At 41.3% G+C, this 23,650-nt stretch overlaps 3 protein-coding genes across 5 annotated transcripts; all 3 read left to right on the plus strand.

The window, feature by feature from the left end:
- The first annotated feature begins 2,291 nt into the window (after positions 1-2,291).
- On the plus strand, positions 2,292-7,109 carry LOC115665592 (calcium/calmodulin-regulated receptor-like kinase 1). The gene is made up of 7 exons (XM_030587458.2): positions 2,292-3,045; positions 3,622-3,775; positions 4,471-4,597; positions 5,267-5,352; positions 5,491-5,562; positions 5,790-5,993; positions 6,424-7,109. The coding sequence occupies exons 1-7, from the start codon at positions 2,732-2,734 to the stop codon at positions 6,757-6,759; spliced, it is 1,293 nt and encodes a 430-aa protein (XP_030443318.2). The 5' UTR covers positions 2,292-2,731; the 3' UTR covers positions 6,760-7,109.
- A 778-nt stretch (positions 7,110-7,887) lies between these two features.
- Positions 7,888-10,110, plus strand: LOC115665609 (50S ribosomal protein L24, chloroplastic). Of its 2 annotated transcripts, none has more exons than XM_030587468.2 (4): positions 7,888-8,089; positions 8,990-9,028; positions 9,222-9,452; positions 9,709-10,110. In XM_030587468.2, the coding sequence occupies exons 1-4, from the start codon at positions 7,991-7,993 to the stop codon at positions 9,907-9,909; spliced, it is 570 nt and encodes a 189-aa protein (XP_030443328.2). In that variant the 5' UTR covers positions 7,888-7,990; the 3' UTR covers positions 9,910-10,110. The 2 variants fall into 2 exon arrangements, with proteins under 2 accessions (XP_030443328.2, XP_056167528.1); XM_056311553.1 differs by lacking the exon at positions 7,888-8,089 and adding an exon at positions 8,196-8,383.
- Positions 10,111-15,689: 5,579 nt separating this feature from the next.
- On the plus strand, positions 15,690-18,422 carry LOC115662848 (putative anthocyanidin reductase). Of its 2 annotated transcripts, none has more exons than XM_030584936.2 (6): positions 15,690-16,178; positions 16,992-17,153; positions 17,266-17,483; positions 17,593-17,752; positions 17,870-18,080; positions 18,165-18,422. In XM_030584936.2, the coding sequence occupies exons 1-6, from the start codon at positions 16,046-16,048 to the stop codon at positions 18,319-18,321; spliced, it is 1,041 nt and encodes a 346-aa protein (XP_030440796.1). In that variant the 5' UTR covers positions 15,690-16,045; the 3' UTR covers positions 18,322-18,422. The 2 variants fall into 2 exon arrangements, with proteins under 2 accessions (XP_030440796.1, XP_056167758.1); XM_056311783.1 differs by lacking the exon at positions 15,690-16,178 and adding an exon at positions 16,500-16,858.
- Positions 18,423-23,650: the final 5,228 nt, after the last annotated feature.

The raw sequence follows: 23,650 nt of genomic DNA on the forward strand, positions 1-23,650 counted from the left end.
TGTTGCTTTCTCGTGGTCGTGGACATGAACGAATCCTAAGAGCCTCTTTTGAACATTGCTTTGTCACCATGATGAAGAGGTTTGGTCGTTCTGACTTATGTTGGGTTTTGGAAAAGATCGGGAAGTCAAGGGGTCGGGATTTTTCCGTGGTTCGATCGATGTAACACGAGGGTGGCGATAGCTATTATTTTCCCTTTTTTTGGAAATTCTTTTTATTTTCAGGATCCGGTGTCATTATGCCGCCAACCCGATTGGGCTTCCGTGGCTGCCGACGATTTCAAAGCAATTAATGTCTTTTTAGCCAATTTATCACCATATGAAATTGAAAATTCCATCCCTATGCACTACATTTACTAGATTTAGTGGAAAGAGGAACAAACACCTTAGCTTCATTTAATTTCCCCAAGTGAGGCTGATCATATCTGACGTTAGAGTCAATGGGGCTTGCCTTGTTTTCAATCTTGGGTTAGCTCAACCTTTACACTACACCCAGAAATGAAATCCAATCTAAGATCTATTCACCTATTCCTCGAGAAGTCTCACCTTCCCACGAGCTCACGAAAATTGGGGTAATGTCACTTTCGACTCATATCCTATGATGCCGAGAGGGTTAATTTATCAAATGCCGAGCATTCTTGGACGATGATGATTTTTATTATCAGTTGTAAGCTTCTATTCGCATCGGACTTTATCACGGTGATTTCTCGAGAGACCAATTTATTATTGTAATATGTCGATTACATCATTTTCATTTATTCTTTTTAAAAATCGCAGTGAAAATATTTTCTGAGCTACGACCGCGCACCAATTCGATTTTTTGTATTCCGGTTGCACACCAACAACAAATATAAAAGAAAGGGGGCCACCAGGCTCGGAAAAAATAAAATAAAATGAAATGAAAAATGGAAAAAGGCGCAAGAAAATTCAAAAAGTCCCAAGGCACGGATCCCCAAAAGTCCCAACAAATCAATTGACGACACGGTCGTCAAACCTGCAAAAGATGGAGGGCAATTCGGGGAACGGAGGAAACTTTTTTCCTCTCCGGCGCGTTTCGTACCGCACGGCGAGGTTCCAAACGGCGACGGGAGCCATACGAAACGCCGAACGAGCCGGGTCGAGTTGAACCGGATTAAGGATCATAAATACCTAATTTTTCGAAATTCCGGTCACACATCGCATGAAAAAAGGACGGGTTCCGATGTGAAAGTAATTTGCACGAACCGTTTCATATAGAACACGCTCGACGAGTGTCCTAGGGACATACACCGACACGACCACTTGAATAACCTTCGCAATAAGTATGGTACTAAGGAGTTTATTTGAGGTGCCGATAAGTTTTATTTAAGGCAGTTTAAATGTAAAAAGACGAAGATTACGACATATTCAAGATTTTCACGATGACATTTTTTCAATGTCTCAATGACATTATTCATGTAAATAATCCTTTTACCCTATGCGTATCTCTGATTTTACATGGATTTCTATTTTTAGATAATATAGTCCAGCCACCCTCCACGAGAGAGAGAGAGAGAGCGAGAGCTTGCTTTAACTTTGATTTTCTCTCCTGCAAATGGCGTGGCTTTCTTGTGCGGCCCGGCGCAGGTCGTCGTCGTCTTCACCGTCACAGCACGCCCGCAGCCGCGCGCGCCCGCACTCTGCAGTGTTGCTCACGCCTCCCCTCGCGGCCGATTCCTTCCTCTGACTCGGGTCGAAGAACCCCCACGCCCCTCTTCGAGAATCTCTCGTCTCCTTCCCAAGCTAGCCGTCGCTCTCGGCGATCCGTCGCTCTCTCTCTCTCTCTCTCTCTCACTGCAACGTCTTCCCCGGGGGGGAAGGAGGAGGAGAGAAGCGAGGCATGTGACCGTTTCGGCTATACTTGTGCCGGCAGGTAAATTTCGGAGTTTACTTTCAGTTACATCTAGTGGTCGCCATTACGCTTTGGGTTTCTCGCATGCGTGCGCGCGCAAGTGTTTTTGCTTCGCTTTTCTTCTTGGTTTTTTCTGGCTCGCTTAAAGGCGGCGTCTTCGATCTGGACAAGTTCCTGAGGGTTTTCCGTGTGTTTTCGCAACTCTAGTTCCTTGCGCATTCTCGTCTTCTTCGTCGGCCGATCCGAGGATTCGTCGCCTTGCGGTTGGTCCCCTCTCTCTTCGTTCTTCTTTTCCGGGTGCAGAGTTTTCTGTCTCCGGTGCTAGCGTTCTTTGCAAAAATTGAAGTAAAACAAATTGTGGAGACGCCCCTTTTTTTGTTTTTTTGCTATGTTCAGGCTAAGCAGATCGAAAAGCTTTGAACTGTAATAGCGGATCTTATGTGAGTGAGCTTGTTCTGTTTCTTCGGAAGACGAATCTGTGATGTAGCTTCCGCGGCGTTTACGAGAGCAGGAGGACAAAAACGTTAAGATTCCTAAATATGTCCTTTCATGATAAGTGTTTGTCATTAGTTTTGTTCTCTTCCGAGCAGAGAAAGACTTTTTCTCTCCGAGTTCTAGATGATGCCTCGTTCATTTTTGCGGTCGAATTACCTGTTGACTTTTTGTCCGGTGGCACTTTGGTGGCTGGAAAAATCAAAGTGTATTTCGGCGGTTTGACCTCTGATTTGTCAAACCCGCGACTCAGCAGGAGAGACTGTGAACGCAACGGTTTGACCTGGTTTTGCTAACAGCTTGAGCGCCACTTTGCAGCCAAATGGATTGGAGACCTGAATAGGATACGTGGACGCACCAGAGGGCAAGGAGATGAATGCTAAATCATCCGGGTTGATCATCGGGCTTTCGGTAGGGGTTGTGATCGGAGTGGTTTTGGCCATTTTGGCGCTCTTTTGCATTAGATACCAGAGGAAGCGGTCTCAGATAGGGAACAGCAGTTCCAGGAGGGCTGCGACTATCCCGATTCGAGCAAATGGGGCTGATGCTTGTACTATACTGTCAGACTCGACAATTGGTCCAGAATCACCCGTGAAATCTGGACGCAATGGCATGTCCATGTGGCTTGACGGATTTAAGAAGAGTAGCATGGTGTCTTTCTCTGGAATACCCGAGTATTCTTACAAGTATGTCGGTTTTAGCATTTTGGTTGAAATTACCCAAATAGTTTTTGGTGTATGTGCGCACTTAAGAAATTTTATGTCGTCTGCTACTTCAATTTCGTAATAACAAGATAGTAGATTCTGCAAGTTAGGTCTTTAGCAGATATAAGCTGAAGCGCGATTATCTTTCTACTCCATTCAACTCTTGCCCCTCCACATGGTGGAGATATTAAGAATGTAACGTTTTGAGATTTATAGAGGTCCACTGAAATCTTTTTTATATATAACTCTGGTGGCATGGTTGTCCTGCTGCTTTTACTTGTTTACACGTTATGTGCCCGATATAATCATCCGATTGTCAAATTCTTCTTCTGGACTTGTGGGTTTACCTGCATGTCTTCTCTTGCGGCTCTCCTTTGTTGGGGCTAGTAAAAATGATTGATACTCCCGCTTCACATAGGAAATACACAATATTACATCTCGATAAATCTTCACGCTGAACTGCAGTTCATATCATGGAAAATGACCTTTCTGTATACAGTAGTTGATTGCGCTTTTTGCCCTTTTCGTGGCTGACGTTGCTTTATGATGCTACTACAGAGACCTGCAGAAAGCAACCTGCAATTTCACGACACTCATTGGGCAAGGAGCCTTTGGTCCTGTTTACAAAGCTCAAATGTCAACCGGAGAGACAGTTGCTGTCAAAGTGCTTGCCACTGATTCCGAGCAAGGGGAGAGAGAATTCCAGACAGAGGTAGAGGTTATACATGTTAATGCCTTGTTAACTTGGCACTTCGCGACTAAAACTGCTTTGACCTGTATGGCACTCACGCCAGCAGATATGTTACGCTCTTGTTCTCTGGTGGACATGTTATAACTTGCATCTTGAGATGTAATAAATTGCTTGCTACTTAATTACATGTTCTGTAGAATGGTTTCATAAAGGAAGCACGTGCTGTAGTGAGGTAGACAGTTCTGGACAAAAGATAAGTGAGGTAGACACTTTGGTGTAGTTACGGGCTTTGGTTGTCGTGTCGCACATTCCCTCCTTTATTATGTTATTCTTTAGGGATGGTTAATATTTCTTTCCGTCCTAAATAGGGGACCCCCTTTAAAATCCCGCAACAATTAGATTTGAATTGTCTATATATTGTCTACACTCTATAAGCTTCACTCGATGTTTGAAGCACGAATTTGATGACATTTGTCGACTTAAGACGTCACATTGTTGGCAAGATTCAGTGAAGGTACGATTTGTTTGAATAAACCAAATTTGTAGATATACCTTGGCACATATTATATAAGTTTTAACTTTTGCCGATGCTTGTCCTACTGGAATCAGCAATATGGATGTCCACATAAGTCTTCAACCTTTCCCTTTGATTTACCTCTTGTTCTAAGTAATATTGTACATCTTGACATGCGCCTATATGGGCTTCTCGTTTGCAGGTTAAGTTATTGGGAAGGTTGCATCATAGGAATCTTGTGAATTTGGTTGGTTATTGCGCAGAAAAGGGCCAGCATATGCTTGTATATGTCTATATGAGTAAAGGCAGCTTGGCCTCTCACCTGTATGGTAAGCTTAAACTCTACTTCCTGTTAAAGGAGATTATATATTTAGAGAGCATTATTCAAATGAATGAAATGCATGTTAGGAAGCTGGACTTCAGTACATGACAAGCGTGTTCATAAGCTATAAAATTTCCCAAGTATGTCTGAGTTTTTTTTTTCGCATTATCATTTATGAAGGAGCGTTTTTCTAGGTGTTTATAAAAAGTTGGGCAGTCCAGCAGTAATCGATTCATTGCCATAGGTTCAGTGGTGAGAAGGCTCTGGGGAGAATGTAACAGACAGTTGTTCCCTTCTATATGCTTGTTTCACAAAATGGCCTAACTGTGAATAATCCTGTAAACTGCTATATCCTATTATTTCAGATGATTATGAATGGTTTGGCATTGGACGGCATTTCTTGTAACGATTTATTGATATGATTTGAGTGCTGGCCGAATGAATGACGAAGTATGATGATCTTTTGACCACCAACTATCTCGCCTGACATGAGTATAGAAAATCCCCTTTTTGTGGAGTCAATTCTGTCCCTGAAAGATGTTTCTGTAAGAAAGAGCATTCTAAAGGATACTGCATGATTTTCCTACTTAAGTTACCCGTTGTTAGGTAGAAGGAAAAATAAGTGCGTGATTTTACCATGCTGTATGATGTTGTAAGTAGTACATATTCTTTCCAGGTGATATCAAGGAATCATTGAGCTGGGACTTGAGGGTCTATATTGCCCTAGATGTGGCAAGGGGTTTGGAGTATCTTCATGATGGGGTAAGATTTTGCCTGTCACCGATTTTGTTTTTCTTTTTTTCCTTTTAAATCTATTTCACTTATAGTTGAATTTGGTGCTTTAACGTGCTTTTCTGCATACTGTACTAAATATGTAGCCATTGTTATGATTCATTTCAGGCAGTTCCTCCCGTAATCCACAGGGATATCAAGTCCTCCAATATTCTCTTGGACCAGACCATGAGAGCAAGGGTATATCTCATTTAAGATTCTAATGTATATGTTCTAACCGAGAGTTGACCAGGGCTGGATAAATATTGCCGGTGTTAGATGCATTAGGGGATTCATCTTTTCATTTGTTTGTTTCGTTTCTTGAATGATTCTGAATTTGCTGCTTGCTGAGACCATATCCAAGTACATATACATAACTTCTCAATCACTCAATAAAATTGAATATTTGCTTATTCTGCTTCAATCAGGTCGCTGACTTTGGACTTTCAAGAGAGGAGATGGTAGACAAAAATGCTGCTAATATACGAGGAACTTTTGGGTACCTTGATCCCGAGTACATTTCCACAAAGGCTTTTACGAAGAAAAGTGATGTTTATAGTTTTGGAGTTCTGTTATTTGAGCTAATAGCTGGCAGAAATCCCCAGCAGGGTCTCATGGAATACGTTGAGCTTGTGAGTTCTCTCTCTCTCTCTCTCTCTCTCTCTCTCTCTCTCTCTCTCTCTCTCTCTCTCTCTCTCTCTCTCTCTCTCTCAGACACTCTAGTTTCAGAACAGGGAGAATGACATTTATCTAGGATAAAAGTTCTGTTATCAATTTACTGCTGAAGTGCTTAGGCAAACAAAACGTATTTGTTGTTTTATGTATTTTTTCACAAACCACAACGCCTTCACCTCTCCATCACTCAAGCCAATATTAAAGGAAGAAAAGAAGTAGTGGTTTTTCATATTGCTGACATTTCCCGTAAAAAGAATCTATGGGGTAATGATAATTGTCTCTCCTTGTATTTGTCTTCCTTATGTTTCAAACATTCTGTATTTTCATCAAGCTTGGTTCAGTATATGCCTTAATCCTTTTCTTGTCTAACTTCGTGGTAATGCATAGGCGGCCATGAATTCTGAAGGAAAAGTTGGGTGGGAGGAAATTGTGGACTCTGGCTTGGAAGGGAAATTTGATCTGCAAGAGCTCAATGATGTGGCAGCTCTGGCATACAAATGCATCAATCGCGTGCCAAGAAGACGACCTTCCATGAGAGACATTGTACAGGTTTTGTCTCGGATCCTGAAGTTAAGGCACAGTAGAAAGCATCACAGGAAGTCTCTCTCCGCCGCCACCGATGAAGCTGCAATCGATATCGACCAACAAGAAAGTAGGACTCCAACCAGCAACCACCGGAGAGAGGAGTCTGTGGACAGTACAGCCGACACGTTTGACATCTAAATGAACAGTTCTGCCATTTGTTCATTTTTTGTCTTTTTTTTTTTTTCCTGTGTTTTCATCTTGCTTTCGGTTTCGGTTTTGCTTTTGCTTTTGCTTTTGTGACATCTATACAGTGGGAAAGAAGATAGGAGGCAGGGCAGATCTTCCCCAATGCCAGCATTTCGCTTCTTCGAGTAACGAAGTAGGTCTCGCAGCTAATGTCATGTAACATATTCTGCTCACTTCATTTTCGACCCTCGATCTCTCGACTGGGTGACTGCAGCCATCTGATTCTGTACATTGGTCGTGCAAAGAGGGACTGAATGTAAATGTCTTTTATCTCCAGTTGTTAAATCTCCCTCTTTCGTTCACGCGTCGTCTCTGCCCGAGAGGTGAACGTGAATCCTTTCCCGATGCAAGGCGGTCCATTCTATTCCCCTCGCTATTTATGTTCTGGCAATCTTTCTGTTCGTGTGTTTATTTGTGCGGACAACTTATCTGCGCAACCCTCCTAAGAAACTTGCGGTTATTGAAGCGGGATCAGATCATCTGCGCGCTCTATTGAAGGTTTACCAGAAATCAAATTTGACGATAGGAGGTGCCGAAAATCTGGAGATTGTTCCCCTTCTCGCTAGCCTTATTTAAGTGGGAATAAGGAGCAAATTACGTATGGATCAATGGGTTGGTACAAATTTAATCCGGCAATGTGCAGAGAGAACTATTTGTACGTATCCGGGGGCATGTTTAGTTTCGAAAGACAAATTTTAACTTTCTTTTTCCATAAGTACTCGGGGACACTTGTTAATCCGGTTTTCATTTTTCGAAATCCGTCTAGTAAGTACTAAGAAGGGTTTTCCTTAGAAATCAAAAGTGTAAGTAAGCCATGGACGGGGACGTAGTGCTTTTTTGGCTTCATTGTTATTATTATTATTATTAAATTTATTACTAAATAAATTAGTAATAGAAAATATTAACTGGAGTAAGTATTAAATGAATTCAAATGGGCCGTGTTTTCAGTTTTTCCATCAGTCAGGCCCGTTTCCTCAGAAAACGGCACGTCGTTGATCGAAAAACCCAAAAAGCAGCAAATGCGTCGTCGTTTTATAGAAATGGATGGACACACACTCTCTCCATATTATCCAGATCATCATCACCATCATCATCGCCTTCGCCTTCGCCTTCGCCTCGCTTCACAGAGTTTGAGACCAAAATCACCAGAGCAGCACCGGGGGGAAGAGAAAGCACGGCGGCCATGGCTGCTCTCCAGAGCTCACTGACTTCGCTCTCCCTCTCCTCCTCCAGCTCGTTCCTCGGCCGGCGCCTTCCCCCCTCCTTCCTCCACCCGGCCTCCGTACGTTCTCCTCCTCCTCCTCCTCATCTTCCAAGTCGCTTTTCCAGAATCTCCCAAAAAAACTGCACTCGCTTGCTAGCTCAGGACCCAAATCAAACCCTAACGTGCCCAAACACACCTCGATTCGGTGTTTTGGCGGTGGATTTCGAGTGCGGCAAACTGGATTTCGGGCGGCGAATGCGCAATATATATTTCCATTTTTTTAGCGGAATGAGCCTGACGTTCGCCCGTTCGCGCTATCTGTCTTCATGGTATAAGACGGGCGGTTTTTTTATTCGACCGTTTCGCATGCCAGTTCGTTCGAATCTCGATTACTGTGGATTTATTCTTTTGGCTACTGAATCTGAGGCATTCAAAGGATTTGTGTTCTCGTGGATTGTGCTGCGGGGCGATGTGATAACACTGGATTAGGACTTGTTGCTAGTAATCATGTGGCGGTAGTTTCTCCGAAGTTGTTGGAGATGAGATAAAAGAAGCTCCTTTCTGGTGCGCAGAACACATCCGCCGAGAAAAGGTATCGGTTGCGGCGGTGTCCGACGATTCGTTGTTGTCTACGCAGCGAAACTAGAAATACGGGGAATCTCGTTCTGCTGTTGCGCAAATTGAATGGATGTGCTTTCGCAAGTGTCTCGGCTTTGCAAGTGGCTGCCCTATGTGGGTTTTGATATATAGGCACTGCCTTTTGGTTGGTTAAGCTTCTTCTGTTGTTGATCTGCATGGTTTAAAAGCTGTTGGAGAATTTGATAATTGGTATATCTACTAGTTCATTCAAACCTGTTGAAAGTAGCTCGGCAGATATGTAAAGTGAACCATCTTAATTCGGTGTATATCTACTAGTTCATTCAAACATGTCTAGACACATAACTCATTTCGGTTCATTGGACCCCTTCCTCTCTACAGGTCAATTCAGTGGAGAAGCCATGCCTCATTGTTGCGAAGGTTAGCATTGCTTATGTTTTCTTTTCTGAGTGATTTCTCTATAGCGCGTACTCGCTCTATCTCTCTCTCTCTGTGGTCTGGCTTTTCAGGGTTTATTTCATTTTAGAGCACTGGAATTGAATTACGCTTACAAAAGGGAACTGCTTTTGTTATGTACTACTTCTCAACTGGTTTTTCGTTTTCCCATTGGCAGCTCAAACGTTGGGAGAGAAAAGAATGTAAGCCAAACAGCCTTCCTGTTTTGCATAAAATGCATGTCAGGCTGGGCGATACAGTGAAGGTGATAGCTGGACGTGATAAGGGGAAGATCGGGGAAATATCTAAGATCTTCAAACACAACAGCACCGTTGTTGTCAAAGAGATAAACTTGAAGACAAAGCATGTGAAGAGCAGGGAAGAAGGTGAACCCGGGCAAATTATCAAGGTTGTTCTCACTTAATCATTGAGATTGGAGCTAGTTCCTTGAAGATACTGGTTGATTAGTTCGTGTCTATGGATAGTATCTTTTAGAGCTAAATATCAGTATCTTCCATTTACCATATAGCCATCCAATGACTTTGATTGAGCAGTTTTATACTTAGAATGACATCAATTATATGTAATGGGAGTGTTTATTTCTAATAAATTTCATCTTGGTTTTTGTTGTGAGAACTGAATACTTGTCATATTTTCTTATCCAGATCGAAGCGCCTATTCACAGCTCAAATGTGATGCTCTACTCGAAAGATCAAGAGGTGGCAAGTCGGGTGGGTCACAGAGTGCTCGATGATGGAAAAAAAGTCCGCTTCCTCATAAAAACTGGGGAGATCATTGACAGTACAGAGAACTGGAATAAATTGAAGGAGAGCAAGGAGAAAACTGAAGTTGCAGCAGCCTCATAGAAATGGCTCCGTGACTCCATTAGACTGAAGTTTCCGGATCTCTTTATGTAACATCATTCCTCTCTTGCAATTTCATTTGACCCTTTTCCCGGAGTTTAAATTGTATTCTTTCTTTGCACATCCTCGTTCAGACGGTAGGATAGGACAAACGAGTTTACTTATATTTAGTCGGAAAGAAATGCGGTTTGTTTCACTTTGGAAGATGAATGTCGGTGATAAGATGCAAATTTTTTTGACAAGCTCTAGTTTTTTCATGTCCTTTTTCATCGGATTTGCAATGATGCCATTGCTTTTCTCCTGCGCGCACATCGTGCTTTTCTTATGTGATATGGTTGTGGCTTCTTCTTTTTTCCGGCCCCCTTATGGAGAGCATGAGTTGAGCAACAGACGCGGGAATTTACATGTATGTGGACAGCTTATGTTTACATCACGTGGATCTGTTTTGAGGTCTGCAACTTGTAGTTAGATTGTAAGCTTTCTGTTAGATATTCATCTCGTGAAGTCTTGGATTATGCCTCGCTTTTGTTTTCTGTACCGAAACTCTGAAATATTTGCTCCATGAAAAACTACGAGCTTAGTTGCTGTTGGTATCACAGGAACGAAGGTTAATCAGAAAACGCCAAAGACACAGATTTTCAATTCGGCCCTCATTTGGTCTATTCTATTTGAGAAACATTGCTGGGAACAAATCCCTTCCTTCTTGCTTATCAGCTGTCCTGTTCTTTTCCCATAAACGGAATGACAATCTACGTTTGGAGATGTCGGATGGAACAACTTCGTGAGTATTTAGTTTTGGTTATAATGTAGGCAATTGGATCAAGCTTTCATTGGTTCCAGAAGCCTGGTGAACCATGAGAGAGTATCTGGTCATAGCTTTGAGATGCCGACACGTTCTTGTTTGTTCTGTTTACGTGAGTATTTGGTGGTTCTAACTCTTAGGTTGCTCGACTGTGTTGCAATGAGTGTAGGATGAAATGAACCTCCACGGGATGTAAGGAAAATGGACTCATTTTTAACGTTTGTCGAGATAACTCGGTGTCTAAAAGCGAGGACATGTTTGTGGCAGAAGCACAAAAGCAATAGAATATGACACCAAGTTGGTCAACACACACAAAAATCGACCTACTACAACTCAAGTTGGAATTTTTTATTCGAAAGCTAATTGAAATTTTTTATGTCAGCATATGCTGGATGATAACATATCGTCCTAAAATCTTTTAGGATAATTTCCTCGATTTGAATTTAAAATTCTTTTCTCAATTTGAGGATACTTTCCTTGATTTAAGGAATCAATTTTGCTCTCATCACGTAACTATGTGTCTATTTAAATGTATTCTGTACATCAATAGAAGAACAAGGAAAAATAAAAAAATTCAAAGTTTCTTTTACTTTTTTTATGGTATCAGAGCATTCTGCGTAATAGCATTATTTGTGATCCCGCTTCTCCTTCCTCTTGGCTGTCTCCAACAATTCTGAAGCTACTAGCGCTATCAACATCCCAATTCAGTCCCCACCTATTGTGATTTCAAACATTTCTAGCCTTGTCCCAATCAAACTGAATGCCTCCAATTATCTCCTTAGGAAATCCTTATTCACGCCTATTTTGCGTGGTCATCGCCTAATGCATCATGTTGATGGCTCTGTTCCTCCACCTTCATCTGATGATCCAACATATCCAACTTGGTTTGAAAAAGACCAGCTGCCGTTAACGTGGATCAATGCCACATTAACCGACTCTGCTCTTTCATATATATCGTTGGACTTACTTTTGCCAATCAAGCATGGGATCTGCTCAATAATAGATATGCCTCTACAACACCTGCCCATGTGATGTCCCTCAAATGGTTGCTTACGCGACTCAAGAAGGGCACTCAATCTATGGCTAATTATCTCCAGCAATTTAAGGTCATTTCTGACCAGCTAGCAGCCTGTGGCTCTCCCTTAAGCGAGGATGATTTACTTATTCACATTCTCGATGGGTTGCCACCATCATATCGACAATTATGTTCCTTGGTTCGTATTCGCGCCAGGACATCGACCCTATCTATTGAAGAACTTCATACCATGTTTATCTGTGAGGATCTCTCTTTGACTGAAGATACAGCGCTTGCGATTTCAGCTCAGTCAACTGCATTGGTGGCTTCCAAACCTTTCAGGCCCAATAACTCTCGTCAATTCTCTTAGGGCCGCGGCCATGCACCATCTCGTGGAACATTTCCTCCACGCCAGCAGTCCTCCACCTCCTCTAGATCGGTGCAACAACGACCATCACCCAAGGTCAACCAAAATCTCAAAATTTGGGTGTTCGTTCACAATGTCAGATCTACAATTGTATGGGTCATACTGCCATCGACAGTTATCATCGAATGGACTACACCTATCAAGCCCGCCATCCATCGGAAAAACTTGCAGCAATGGCTGCCACTGCCTCGACCCCACCTAACACTTGGTACACCGACACCGGAGCCACTCATCATCTCACCTCGGAACTCGAAAATCTCCAAATTTCAACTGCTTATGATGGTAATGACACTGTTGAGATAGGTAAAGGTCACAGTATGCCCATTGCATATGTTGGTTCCACTACCCTTTCATTCTTTTCATCACCTCTTCACCTCAAATCTATATTTCATTGTCCTACAACTTCACACAATTTACTCTCTGTTTACCGGTTTTCCAAAGATAACAATTGTCTCTTTAACTTCGATGCTTCTATTTTTGTATTAAGGACAAGGTCACGGGGAGGATACTATATCAAGAGCCAGTTGAGAACGGCTTGTACCCACTTCGCACTCCACCATCATCCACCGCCCCAAAAGCTCATTATAGTTCCTCCATCACGACGGACCAATGGCATGCTCGTCTCGGCCATCCCTCTCATGACATTCAACATGCCATTTTCTCAGTCGCTTCTATTTTCAATAAATCGGGATCTCGCATTTGCTCTTCATGTCAACAGTCGAAGAGTCACAAGCTTCCTTTTTTCAAGTCTTATTCTACCTTTAGTCGTCCTCTAAAATTATTACATTGTGATGTATGGGGCCATGCTCCCACATTATCTTGTTCTAATTATTCCTATTATGTTCTCTTTGTCGATGATTTTTCCAAATATTCATGGTTATTTCCTATGAGATTAAAATCCGACTTTTATGACAACTTTGTTAGTTTCAAAAAGCAAGTTGAAAATCTTTTGCGTCACACCATCACCACATTTCGCTCGGATGGTGGTGGCGAATTCACAAGTAATACCTTCAACAATTTTCTTCAATCATATGGCATTACACATGAATATTCTTGCCCTCCACACACCAGAACAAAATAGTGTTGTGGAGCGCAAACACCGCCACATCATCAAAACTGGCTTAGCTATGATGGTCCATGCTCATATGCCTTCTAAATTTTGGTTGGAAGCCTTCACCACAGCCATTTATTTGATTACCCGCATGCCCATACTTCAACATCACACTTGCTCTCCATATCAAGCTTTATTTCACACCCTACTCTCCATACTACAAGGCTAATAAATTGGAACTTCGATCGATCCCCTGCTGTTTTATAGGCTATAGCCCCAGTCATAAAGGGTATCATTGTATGAATCTCTCATCTGGTCGAGTATATATTTCTCGTCATGTGGTCTTTGATGAAACTAAGTTTCCTCGCTCCCATATCACTCCTACTTATTCTTCATATCTTCCACCTCATAGTCTCGATTTTTTTGGAGTCATTCAAACCAAGCATGCTCATTGTTATCCCTCCACCACTTCACAGGTCATTTTCACATCCAACAATACCTCCCCGGTGCCTTCTTCATCAACTATCGAACCTATCGTGCAGACCTTTGGCCAATCCCTTCCTCCACCTATTGATAATCAACCTGTCCCTTCTTCTTCCACTCACCCAATACAAACAATATCTAAGTTTGGTATTACCAAACGAAAGGCCTTTTCCCATACCCTTCACCCACTTCCGATTGCACTTACCGCCAACCATATCTCCGAACCAACATGTTACTCCCAAGCGGTTAAGGAACCTCAATGGCGTCATGCCATGGATCAAGAATTTACCTCTCTTCAACAGTAACAAACATGGTGTTTGGTCCCTTATGATCCTACTATGAACATGGTGGGCTACAAATGGGTGTTTCGAGTTAAACGAAATCCGGATGGCTCTATTAGTCGCTACAAGGCTCGCCTTGTTGCTAAAGGTTTCCATCAACAACCGGGTGTTAACTTTATTGAGACCTTCAGTCCTGTGGTGAAACCTACCACCATTCGAATTATTTTAGCTCTTGCGGTCTCTCACAATTGGCCACTTCGACAATTGGATGTTTTTTTTTTTTGATCGAAGACAATTGGATGTTGAATGTGCATTTTTACATGGTGATTTGCAGGAAACACTATTCATGTCACAGCCTCTAGGCTATGTTGATACGAGCAAACCTAATCATGTCTATCACATGAAGAAATCCATTTATGGCCTTTGTCAAGCCCCTCGAGCCTGGTATGAAAAATTTAATTCAAAACTTCATGATTTTGGATTCACCATCTCCAACTCCGATCCATCATTGTTCATCTTCCACCAAGGGCATATAACCGTATATCTCCTCTTGTACGTTGATGATATTATACTCACTGGCAATGATACTTCAGCGTTGCAGCAATTGATCTCACATCTTGGCCATCATTTCCGTATGAAGGACCTCGGACCTCTTTCTCATTTTCTTGGTGTTCAAATAACACGTAATTCGAAAGGCATACAACTTAATTAGTCGAAGTATATTATGGATGTACTAAAGCGTGCAAATATGGACAGATGTAAACCAGTCCCAACACCTGCTGTGTCTCAAAAACTTGGCCACAGTGATGGCCCTCCATTATCAGATCCCACTCTTTATCAAAGTTTTGTTGGAGCACTACAGTGTGTTACTTTGACGCGTCCTGACATTTCCTTTGTTGTCAATCAAGTTTGCCAGTTCCTAAAGTCTCCCACCGAGGATCATCTTGTGGCGGTCAAACGAATTTTGCGTTATTTGAAAGGCACAATCACTCACAATCTTCACTTTCGTCCAGGCCAACACCAGCTCACTACTTGTTACGACGCTGACTGGGCAAGTTGCCCCATTAATCAGCACTCTACTAGTGGGTTTTGTGTTTTCTTCAGTTCTAACCCCATTTCCTGGAATGCAAAGAAACAGGCCACGGTGGCACGTTCTTCATCTGAAGCTGAGTACTTGTGTCCAGCTCACACTGCAACTGAATTAGTTTGGTTATGTTCCTTGTAACGTGAATTGCACTGCCCACTGCCCACTCCTTACGCCACCCACCATCTGGTGTGATAATGTTTTCGTAATCTCTCTTGCCTACAATCCAATTTTTCATTCAAGAACGAAACACGTCGCTATCGATTTTCATTATGTCAGGGAACTAGTTAGGCGTAAGATTCTCACTGTTCAGTTCATCTCCAGCAAAGATCAAATTGCAAATTTGTTCACAAAAGGTCTAAGTTCTAAATGCGTCAGATTTTTTCGGAGCAAGCTTCACCTTCAGCAAACCGTGCTTAGCTTGAGGGGGGATGATAACATATCATCCTAAAATCTTTTTGGATAATTTTCTCGATTTGAATTTAAAATTCTTTCCTCAATTTTAGGATACTTTCCTTGATTTAAGGAATCAATTTTGCCCTTATCACGTAACTATGTATCTATTTAAACGTATTATGTACATCAATAGAAGAACAAGGAAAAATAAAAAATAAAAAGGTATTCTGTACATCTTGACAAATGTATCGGACTCCCTGTTTAATTGAAAATCTACCACCTGTCCAAGGTAAGGTATAGATGTAAAGCACTGACATGGCATGCACATGATATAAATACATTCCCATGTGACAGTGACAACCGTACTGTAACATTTTTACTTATTTGGACATTATAATAGTACATTTTCTGTTCTAAATGGGAGACGTAGCTGTCTATCATTAGTGCTGAGAAAACCAGATTTTTCAATCCTTCCCCAGTTCTCTTGCTGCATATCAAGTGGGGCCAAGGGCCATAATGTCAAAGAGCTGCCTTTCTCAATTCGCATGGTTTTGCAGAGAGGAGGAAGAAGGAGAAGAAGAAGAATAAGAGAGAACAGCCATGGAAGACGATGGCAAAACTTCAACTGAACTTGCATACTGTGTCACCGGGGCGACCGGTTATGTCGGCTCTTGGTTGGTGAAGTCTCTTCTCCGACGTGGTTACAAGGTCCACGCCGCGGTGCGCGATCCCGGTGTGCATCTCCATCTCTTTCTTTCATGTTTCCCCTTCTCGTTCATAAATTCGAGTCGAGTCAAGTTCGAACGCTTTTGAGTGTCTTGATTTTTTATCTTATTCCCCCCACAACCCTCCCCCCCCCCCCCCCCTGGTTACAAGGTCCACGCCGCGGTGCGCGATCCCGGTGTGCATCTCCATCTCTTTCTTTCATTATTCCCCTTCTCGTTCATAAATCTGAGTCGAGTCAAGTTCGAACGCTTTTGAGTGTCTTGATTTTTTATCTTATTCCCCCACAACCCTCCCCCCTCCTTTTTTTTTTGCCTTTGATGCTCAACTTCCTCCAATCGTGTTTCGGGTGTACTTTGATATTTTTGATGGTTTGAGTTAAGTTGAGCTGAGATTGAGAAGTCCGAATTCAATTTCATTACTCGAATGTGTAAAGTTTATTTGATGATGATGACCCCTGGCGGCGGAGAGAAAGCGAAATATATATATTGGTCTTAACGGGCTTGAACTTGGCTCATGGGCCACCTAATAGGCCCAAAAGGCCCATCAAGAGTTGAATTCGACCACGGATTTTGGCGCTAAGATCTTAGAACTGATCAAATTGTTCCATCTTGTTACATCCTAGGGAAGCAATTAAATGATGAGCAGCAAGAATTAGCATTGGCTATGTTGATTTGATCGGCTTGAAAGGTGCTTTCACTGACGCTGAAGAATGTCATGTTGCGGCTTGAGCTACATTGGAGACTGTTCATTCTTACTTTCACTAACTTCAACAATTCGCCCTGATCGCTTAGAAAAGCCTCCGGTTTTCCTCATCCTGCAGCTAAATCCTTGCATCTGCTGTCGATGTGGAATGGTGGCGAGCGCTTGAAGTTATTCCGAGCTAGTTTGCAGGATGACGGGAGCTACGATGAGGCGGTTGAGGGCTGCGATGGGGTCTTTCACGTTGCTGCCTCACTGCAATTCGACGTTCAAGAGAGTACCGGTAGATTCCTTTATATTTGCACAACTCTTTGGCACCTTTTTATGGTGACTATAGCCCAAGAAATTATTGAATCCCATAAGAACTGCTTCCTTTCTTAAATCTTTTTCTCAAGATGCGTACGTCCAGTCGAACATCATCGATCCGGCGGTCCAGGGCACCCTAAACCTCCTGAAATCATGCCTGAAATCACAATCAGTGAGGAGGGTGGTGTTCACATCTTCCATCAGTACAATCACTGCCAAGGACAGAGCAGGGAATTGGAGAGACGTTGTTGATGAATCTTGCCAGACTCCAATTGATCATGTGTGGAAGTCTAAAAACAGTGGATGGGTAGTTGCACTTTTCATTTGCCTTCAATATTCAAAAGCATACTAGTGATTTTCATTTTATTTTTGGGTTAAAGTGGAAAATTAGCAATTAGATGATGATGTTGTGGCAGGTTTATGTGCTATCAAAGCTTCTAACAGAGGAAGCAGCTTTCCAATTTGCAAGAGAGAATGGGCTTGACATTGTATCAGTGGTTACCACCACAGTTGGAGGCCCATTCCTTACCTCCTCTGTTCCCTCCAGTATACGAGTTCTCTCGTCCCCAATCACAGGTAGCCTCTTGCTAGTTTTATCTCAAGTAGATTATGAGATTTTGGAGTTTGTTAACATCTCGACTTCGCTCGCTGAGACATTAACAAGTGTGAACTTACGGCGATTGTATTACGCAGGCGAAGTCGAGATGTTCCAGATATTATCTGCTGTGAAATCCAGAATGGGATCAGTCGGTGTAGTCCATATTGAAGATGTATGCAATGCCCACATTTTCTTGATGGAGCATGCCAAAGCAGAGGGCAAATACCTCTGCTGTGCTGAAAGTTGCCCCATGTCTAAGTTGATCCAAAACCTTGCGAAAAATTATCCACACTCGAATATAACAAGGTAATTTTCCGGGATAATTTACAAATGAAGATTGCATTCCGTATGAAAAATTTTCACACGTAAACCTTTTTGGCTGAATGTCAGGTTGGTGGATCAGGAGAATGAGTCAGTCCCAGCTGAGATTTCTTCAAAGAAATTGCGGGACTTGGGGTTCAACTATAAGCATGGAGCAGAGGACGTTATACGCGAAACTGTGACTGCCTGCATAGACTTTGGCTTTCTTCCTCCATTAGCAACTTAAAACTTGGTCTTCTGTTCGCCAATTTGTGAATCCAATGGGCTACAAAACTAAAAACTAATCATTTGCGGCTGAAATGAAAAGTATTCTGAAGTTGGGTGAGAGCTGTCTTACTTTTATGTAATGCAATACAGCTGACACCAAATACTACAATATCAAACCTCGCGGCACCATTCGACTGTGTTTGTCGAATCTAATTAAAGTAATGTTTTGCTGTTGTCAGGACACATGAATAGCAGTTACAGCCATTAATGATGCTGAAAAGTTCAAAAATTTACGGGACTCAGCGAGCTTGAGCCATTAACATTTGAATTGTGAGATGGATTTCGAAATTGTGACCTGCATTAATGAATGCAAAGGTTTGACCATAGTTCTCGGCAGATGCTGCTGAAATTAGCTCATTTGTTAAATTCGGAGAAATCCCAAGAGGAGGGTAATTCAGAACTCGAACAAGACCAAAGACAAAGATTTCTGAATCAATACATGTCTGTACAGTACACTCAGAAAATGGTTCTCCACATTCACTCGAATCTTTCAAGAAATCCAAAGCTCAGTCAGAAGCAATTGGAAGAGAAAAACCAACGTGACTTTCGCCTCTCGCCATTAAAGACATGGATCGCAATTGGGTGCTGCGTTTCAGATCTTAAACCAGATATCAGTAATCATATCTCTTGTTCAGAGAAGATCAGAAAAAGCGGCCCCAATACACTCATTACTCGAAGGTTTTCCTCATCTGTTTTCTTCATTTTCTTTTAAGTTGAATGTCCTGATGAATTGTCAAAATCAATCTCTCTCCCCGGTTTGGTGTTCTTGCTCCGTAGATGCTACCGCCTCCATTAAATGTATGTTGCGTTCGGTTCATCTACCCAAAAGCTGTACGCCCCTCAACTTCTTTAGGGTCTTTGAGTACTGGAGATTCTGAACACCTCATTCAATTCATCCACGCTTTCATACAAGCGTACATATAAATTGGTTAGTGACACATTCATTGAGCCAGTTATGATGTTAGGTCCCGGATGGCTTTCAATGCCGGACCGATATCACCGCGGAAAGGTACGAGTATTCTCTCGATCTTTGGTAGGGAAGCATATGATATTCCGTCGATGAATAAATCGAGACTGGTCAACGAATGCCCGAAAGTACTTGTTAAGTACCAAAAGTTTCGATTTTGATGACGCTAATTACACGCTTCACCAGAACAATTTGATACATTGGAACCACACCAGCTTGATCTAATCAAATAGAAGTTGAAAATGCTCTATGAAAATTCTTGCATCCATGTTCTTGGGTCCAAGAAAAAGTGAGATGCCAGCGGCAAAGACCCTGTTGGATGTTGAAATGAAGCAGATCCCTTTTTTTTAATTAAAAAAAAACACCCATTTAAAATTTCTTAAAGCACTTAGCAATTAGCAATCGGATTATAGTTTTTAAAATGCTTGACTTTAATGGAATTTTGTTGAAGGGTATCCCAAAGACACTTAATAAGAAGTAACGATTGTGCTTTTGAGCTTGCATTTCAATTATTGACGTCCTAAAAAGAAAATATATTATCGATATTCCACGTTCCATATCGTGCGCTGAGAATTGTTCTAAAAATCTTCGGGTTCCCGTCGAGTGCTCTTGGTGAACAATTCGAAAAGACCCATTTTAATATCGGTCATGTTAACGGGTGTCCAAGGCACGCTGATCAAACATCCGATTGGGGAAATTTTGCATTTTTCCATACACCAACTGCCTTCGTGGTATGCACAAATTATGTCCTCTCAAGAAGTATGTCGAAATACTCGTTTAACATGACTCTCATAATAAGGTGGTGCAACGTCCTTGGCATCGCCGGTATTGTTTTCATAGTTCCCGTTTCGCTATCATTGCTGTTTTCAGAGTTCAAACATGTATAAACAGTATCGAACAGTAATACGAACAGCGAGCGTACGTGAACGGCATTAATCATAAGTCGAATCTGCGTTGTTCCCGTTGACTTTTCGTATCACAAACTCTGGGACAAGATTCGTCGCTGCGGTCTTCTCTGTTCTTCTTTAGATTCCTCAAATTATGTTGGAATCTTGAGAATTTGCTAAATTCTTTCTGCAGAAAAGGTGACTTTCTCACGGGAAAAGCAAACCCCCACATGCAAATATTCTCTTCTCAAAATGCTTGAGAAAAGTCAATGAATCGAAAATATCGACTATTTAAAGAGTGCCTTGGAAGAAATCTGTTGATGAGAACCGAACAACAAAAGCTGCTGAAACGATTCAATCTGTTATACGGTGCATCGTGATATCTCAAGATCCAAGATATCATCTAAATTTATTAGATGTTGCAGTACAGTAAATCGGTGTGAACTCTAGCATTGGTACTAATTTATCGTTAAAAAAATCAATTTACAAGATTTTTCGTATTAAATGTTTTTATGATTGTTGTGAAAAATAAGCAATCAAATAATAAAATAGGAAGGATGAGGAAATAAATTTGGACACTAAACTTACGTGATTCGGTTAGTAATGGAGAGCAGCATAGGATTTCACTGTGAATCAATACAAACACTCTCGGTGTTATAAGCCCTCCACTCTTTTCACAATATATCTCGAAATAATCGCTCAATCTCACAAAAGAAATCACAAATTGGATACTCTTCATGCAGAAGACTCGCTTCTTAATAGTTCTAAGTAGAATTTCATGCTTTGTCACTTCGCACATGCTTACCATACTTCTTTTTTTATCAAAGTTGTTACCTATCCAATCCTGACAACATCATTAAACTTGTGCCTTAGCACAAACCCCCATGTCCTCCTTATGTATATATCCATAATTGTTAGCATAATTCTGAGACTCTTTCTTGTAGGAATTTGTGATAACCTGTGAATTAACTTCAGAATCATTATGGTTTCTCTAACGGACGTATTGAACTACACTTTTCGTTATTTGCTCAAGTCATGGCATCCACATACATTTAGTTACTCAGGCGCATAACCATACATGTTAGGTTCCTTTCACTTGGAACTTTAGAATCCTCTCACCAATGTGCCCCAAGCGCATATGTCACAATTTAGACTTTCAAACAGATGCATCCGACGTTTTCGTGGCTAAAACCGTCAGTTTCTCACCTTGAAATTCATTCGAGCCACTGTACTCGATTCATCTCATATCATCAAGGCAACTTGAACAAACTTCATAACTACACCTTCCTAACACACGGCTAAATCCAAGGTATTCAAGGAAATTAAATTCTTCTTCAATTCTAGAACATGCATCACTCTAGTCAATGCACTCGCGATACTGTCATGCAATGTGATCCTGACATCATCAACACCCACAACATCGCACTCGACGTTATCGCCCATCTTCCAAATCAAAGGATAAACGGGCCCGTTGGGAAGAGGATGGAGTGCGGTCTGCATACCACTATCCATTCATTGATGAGTAGTAGAATAGTTTCCGTTTTGTGTAGCATAAAACGAACAACCAAAATTCATAACCCATATGCCAAGCAACAAATTCTCAGTGACAGACAAGACATAATCATCATCACCCAAGACACCACTAGCAATTGTAATAATATCAATATTAGACTCAACTCTATTTCTCTTACCATTCTCATTATTCTACTTAAGGCAATCCCTTCTAAGATGCCCCCATGCCACGATTCCAAAAGACAACACGATAGGTTCTAGATTGACTGTGTCTGTTTGGATTCGCATTACTCTTGCTAACACAAGTACTAGTTCTTTCTCTGGCTTTACTACTAAAGCAGTAGGCACGGGTTCACCATATTCTTTTCTACATATGTGCTCACTCAAAATTCAATCGCGAACCTCATCAGACGTCAAACTTGTTGACCTAAAGGAACTATTCACAGAAGTAATGTAGTATTCCATCTATTAAACAATCAAGATAATAGAAGCAAAGCATGTACATCATCATCAAAATCAATCTTAATCGAACTCAATTGACTAACAATTACATAAAATTCATTGATATGATCAACAACCGATGCATATCCGCCCATCTTTAAGCGAAATAGGCATCTCATCGAGTAAACCCTATTGATTGAAGAGGGCTTCTAGTACATATTCAAAAGCTTATTCATTACAATCCGTAGTGATATTTTCTTTCATGAAGTTAAACGCGATATTACAAGCCAATATCAGCCGAATAACACCTAATACTTTTCTATTTAGCAACTCTCAATCAACTGGCTTCATCAAATTTGGCTCCTTCTCTGACGCGCAAATTCTTCTTGTATGGATAATCCTCAATTTACATTTTCTAGAAAGTGAAATCCTTCACTTCAAATATGTTCATTTGAACTTTTCCTTCCTATTTGTTATCGATTCGCTTCAATTTAGCCAAGTCAAGCTCCGATATCAATTGTTGTGAGAAACAAGCAACTGAGAAATAAAATAAAGAGAACAAGGTAATAAATGAGACTTCAGATTTACATGATTTTGTTGGTGGACCTACTATATGAGAAGAGCGCCACAGGATTTCACTATAAATCAAGACATATAACAGAGTTTGCAACCACGTTCGTGTTACTCAATTACTCCGACTATTTTCCAACTGCAACTACACTCAACATTTGCACGGCATTTAAACGCTCACAAATTCTCACAAAATAAGAAAGGAATCCATAAATGTCTATTGTTCCAAAGTGCAATTCACGGAAAGCTGCCTCTTAAATACTCTCCATGCATAAAACTCACTTTTTATATAGAAAAGATTTAAACCCAAAATAGAAAGCATACTCGAACCGGAAATCCAACTCGAAACTACTAAAATTAGGATATTTATTTGAATGGGTTTCTCAACGGGTTCAAACTCGAAAGATATCACCAAATCAATAATGATGATAAAGACGGCTACGACCATAATAAATCCTTTTACGAGGAATTACGAATTCGAGCAGCGTATTTAGGCAAACATCATCACATCGCGTAATGACTAATCAATACACGTGGGTGCCAGTAGGATGAAACAGAAAGAGACAAAAGAACTGCACGACATGCAAAACCCCTTCCTGAATTTTGTCCTCCGGCCTCGAACCAATAATCCTTTTGGCTAATACCGTATTTACCAAATTTTCCCTCTTCCTCTTTTTTTGTTACATTTTGGCCCCTAGAGTACCAAATATTTACTCAACTTGGCATGTGCATCAGGCAAGATTTTCATAAGTACCCCCCAAAACTAAGAAGGTGTTAACGGAAGTCTTACTTCCAAATGGGGCCCCTCATCTCCTCCTTTGCACTACTATTCTATGTTAAATCAGAAAAGAATAAACAGTGGTTTTTCTTTCCTAATTTTTTAATTCGGCCACAAGAAACAAGGCCCCTTG

This window comes from Syzygium oleosum, unplaced genomic scaffold, assembly GCF_021117445.2.
Source record: "Syzygium oleosum isolate NSW1041296 unplaced genomic scaffold, Sole_v2.1 Sole_v2.05, whole genome shotgun sequence".
NCBI lineage: Eukaryota > Viridiplantae > Streptophyta > Magnoliopsida > Myrtales > Myrtaceae > Syzygium > Syzygium oleosum.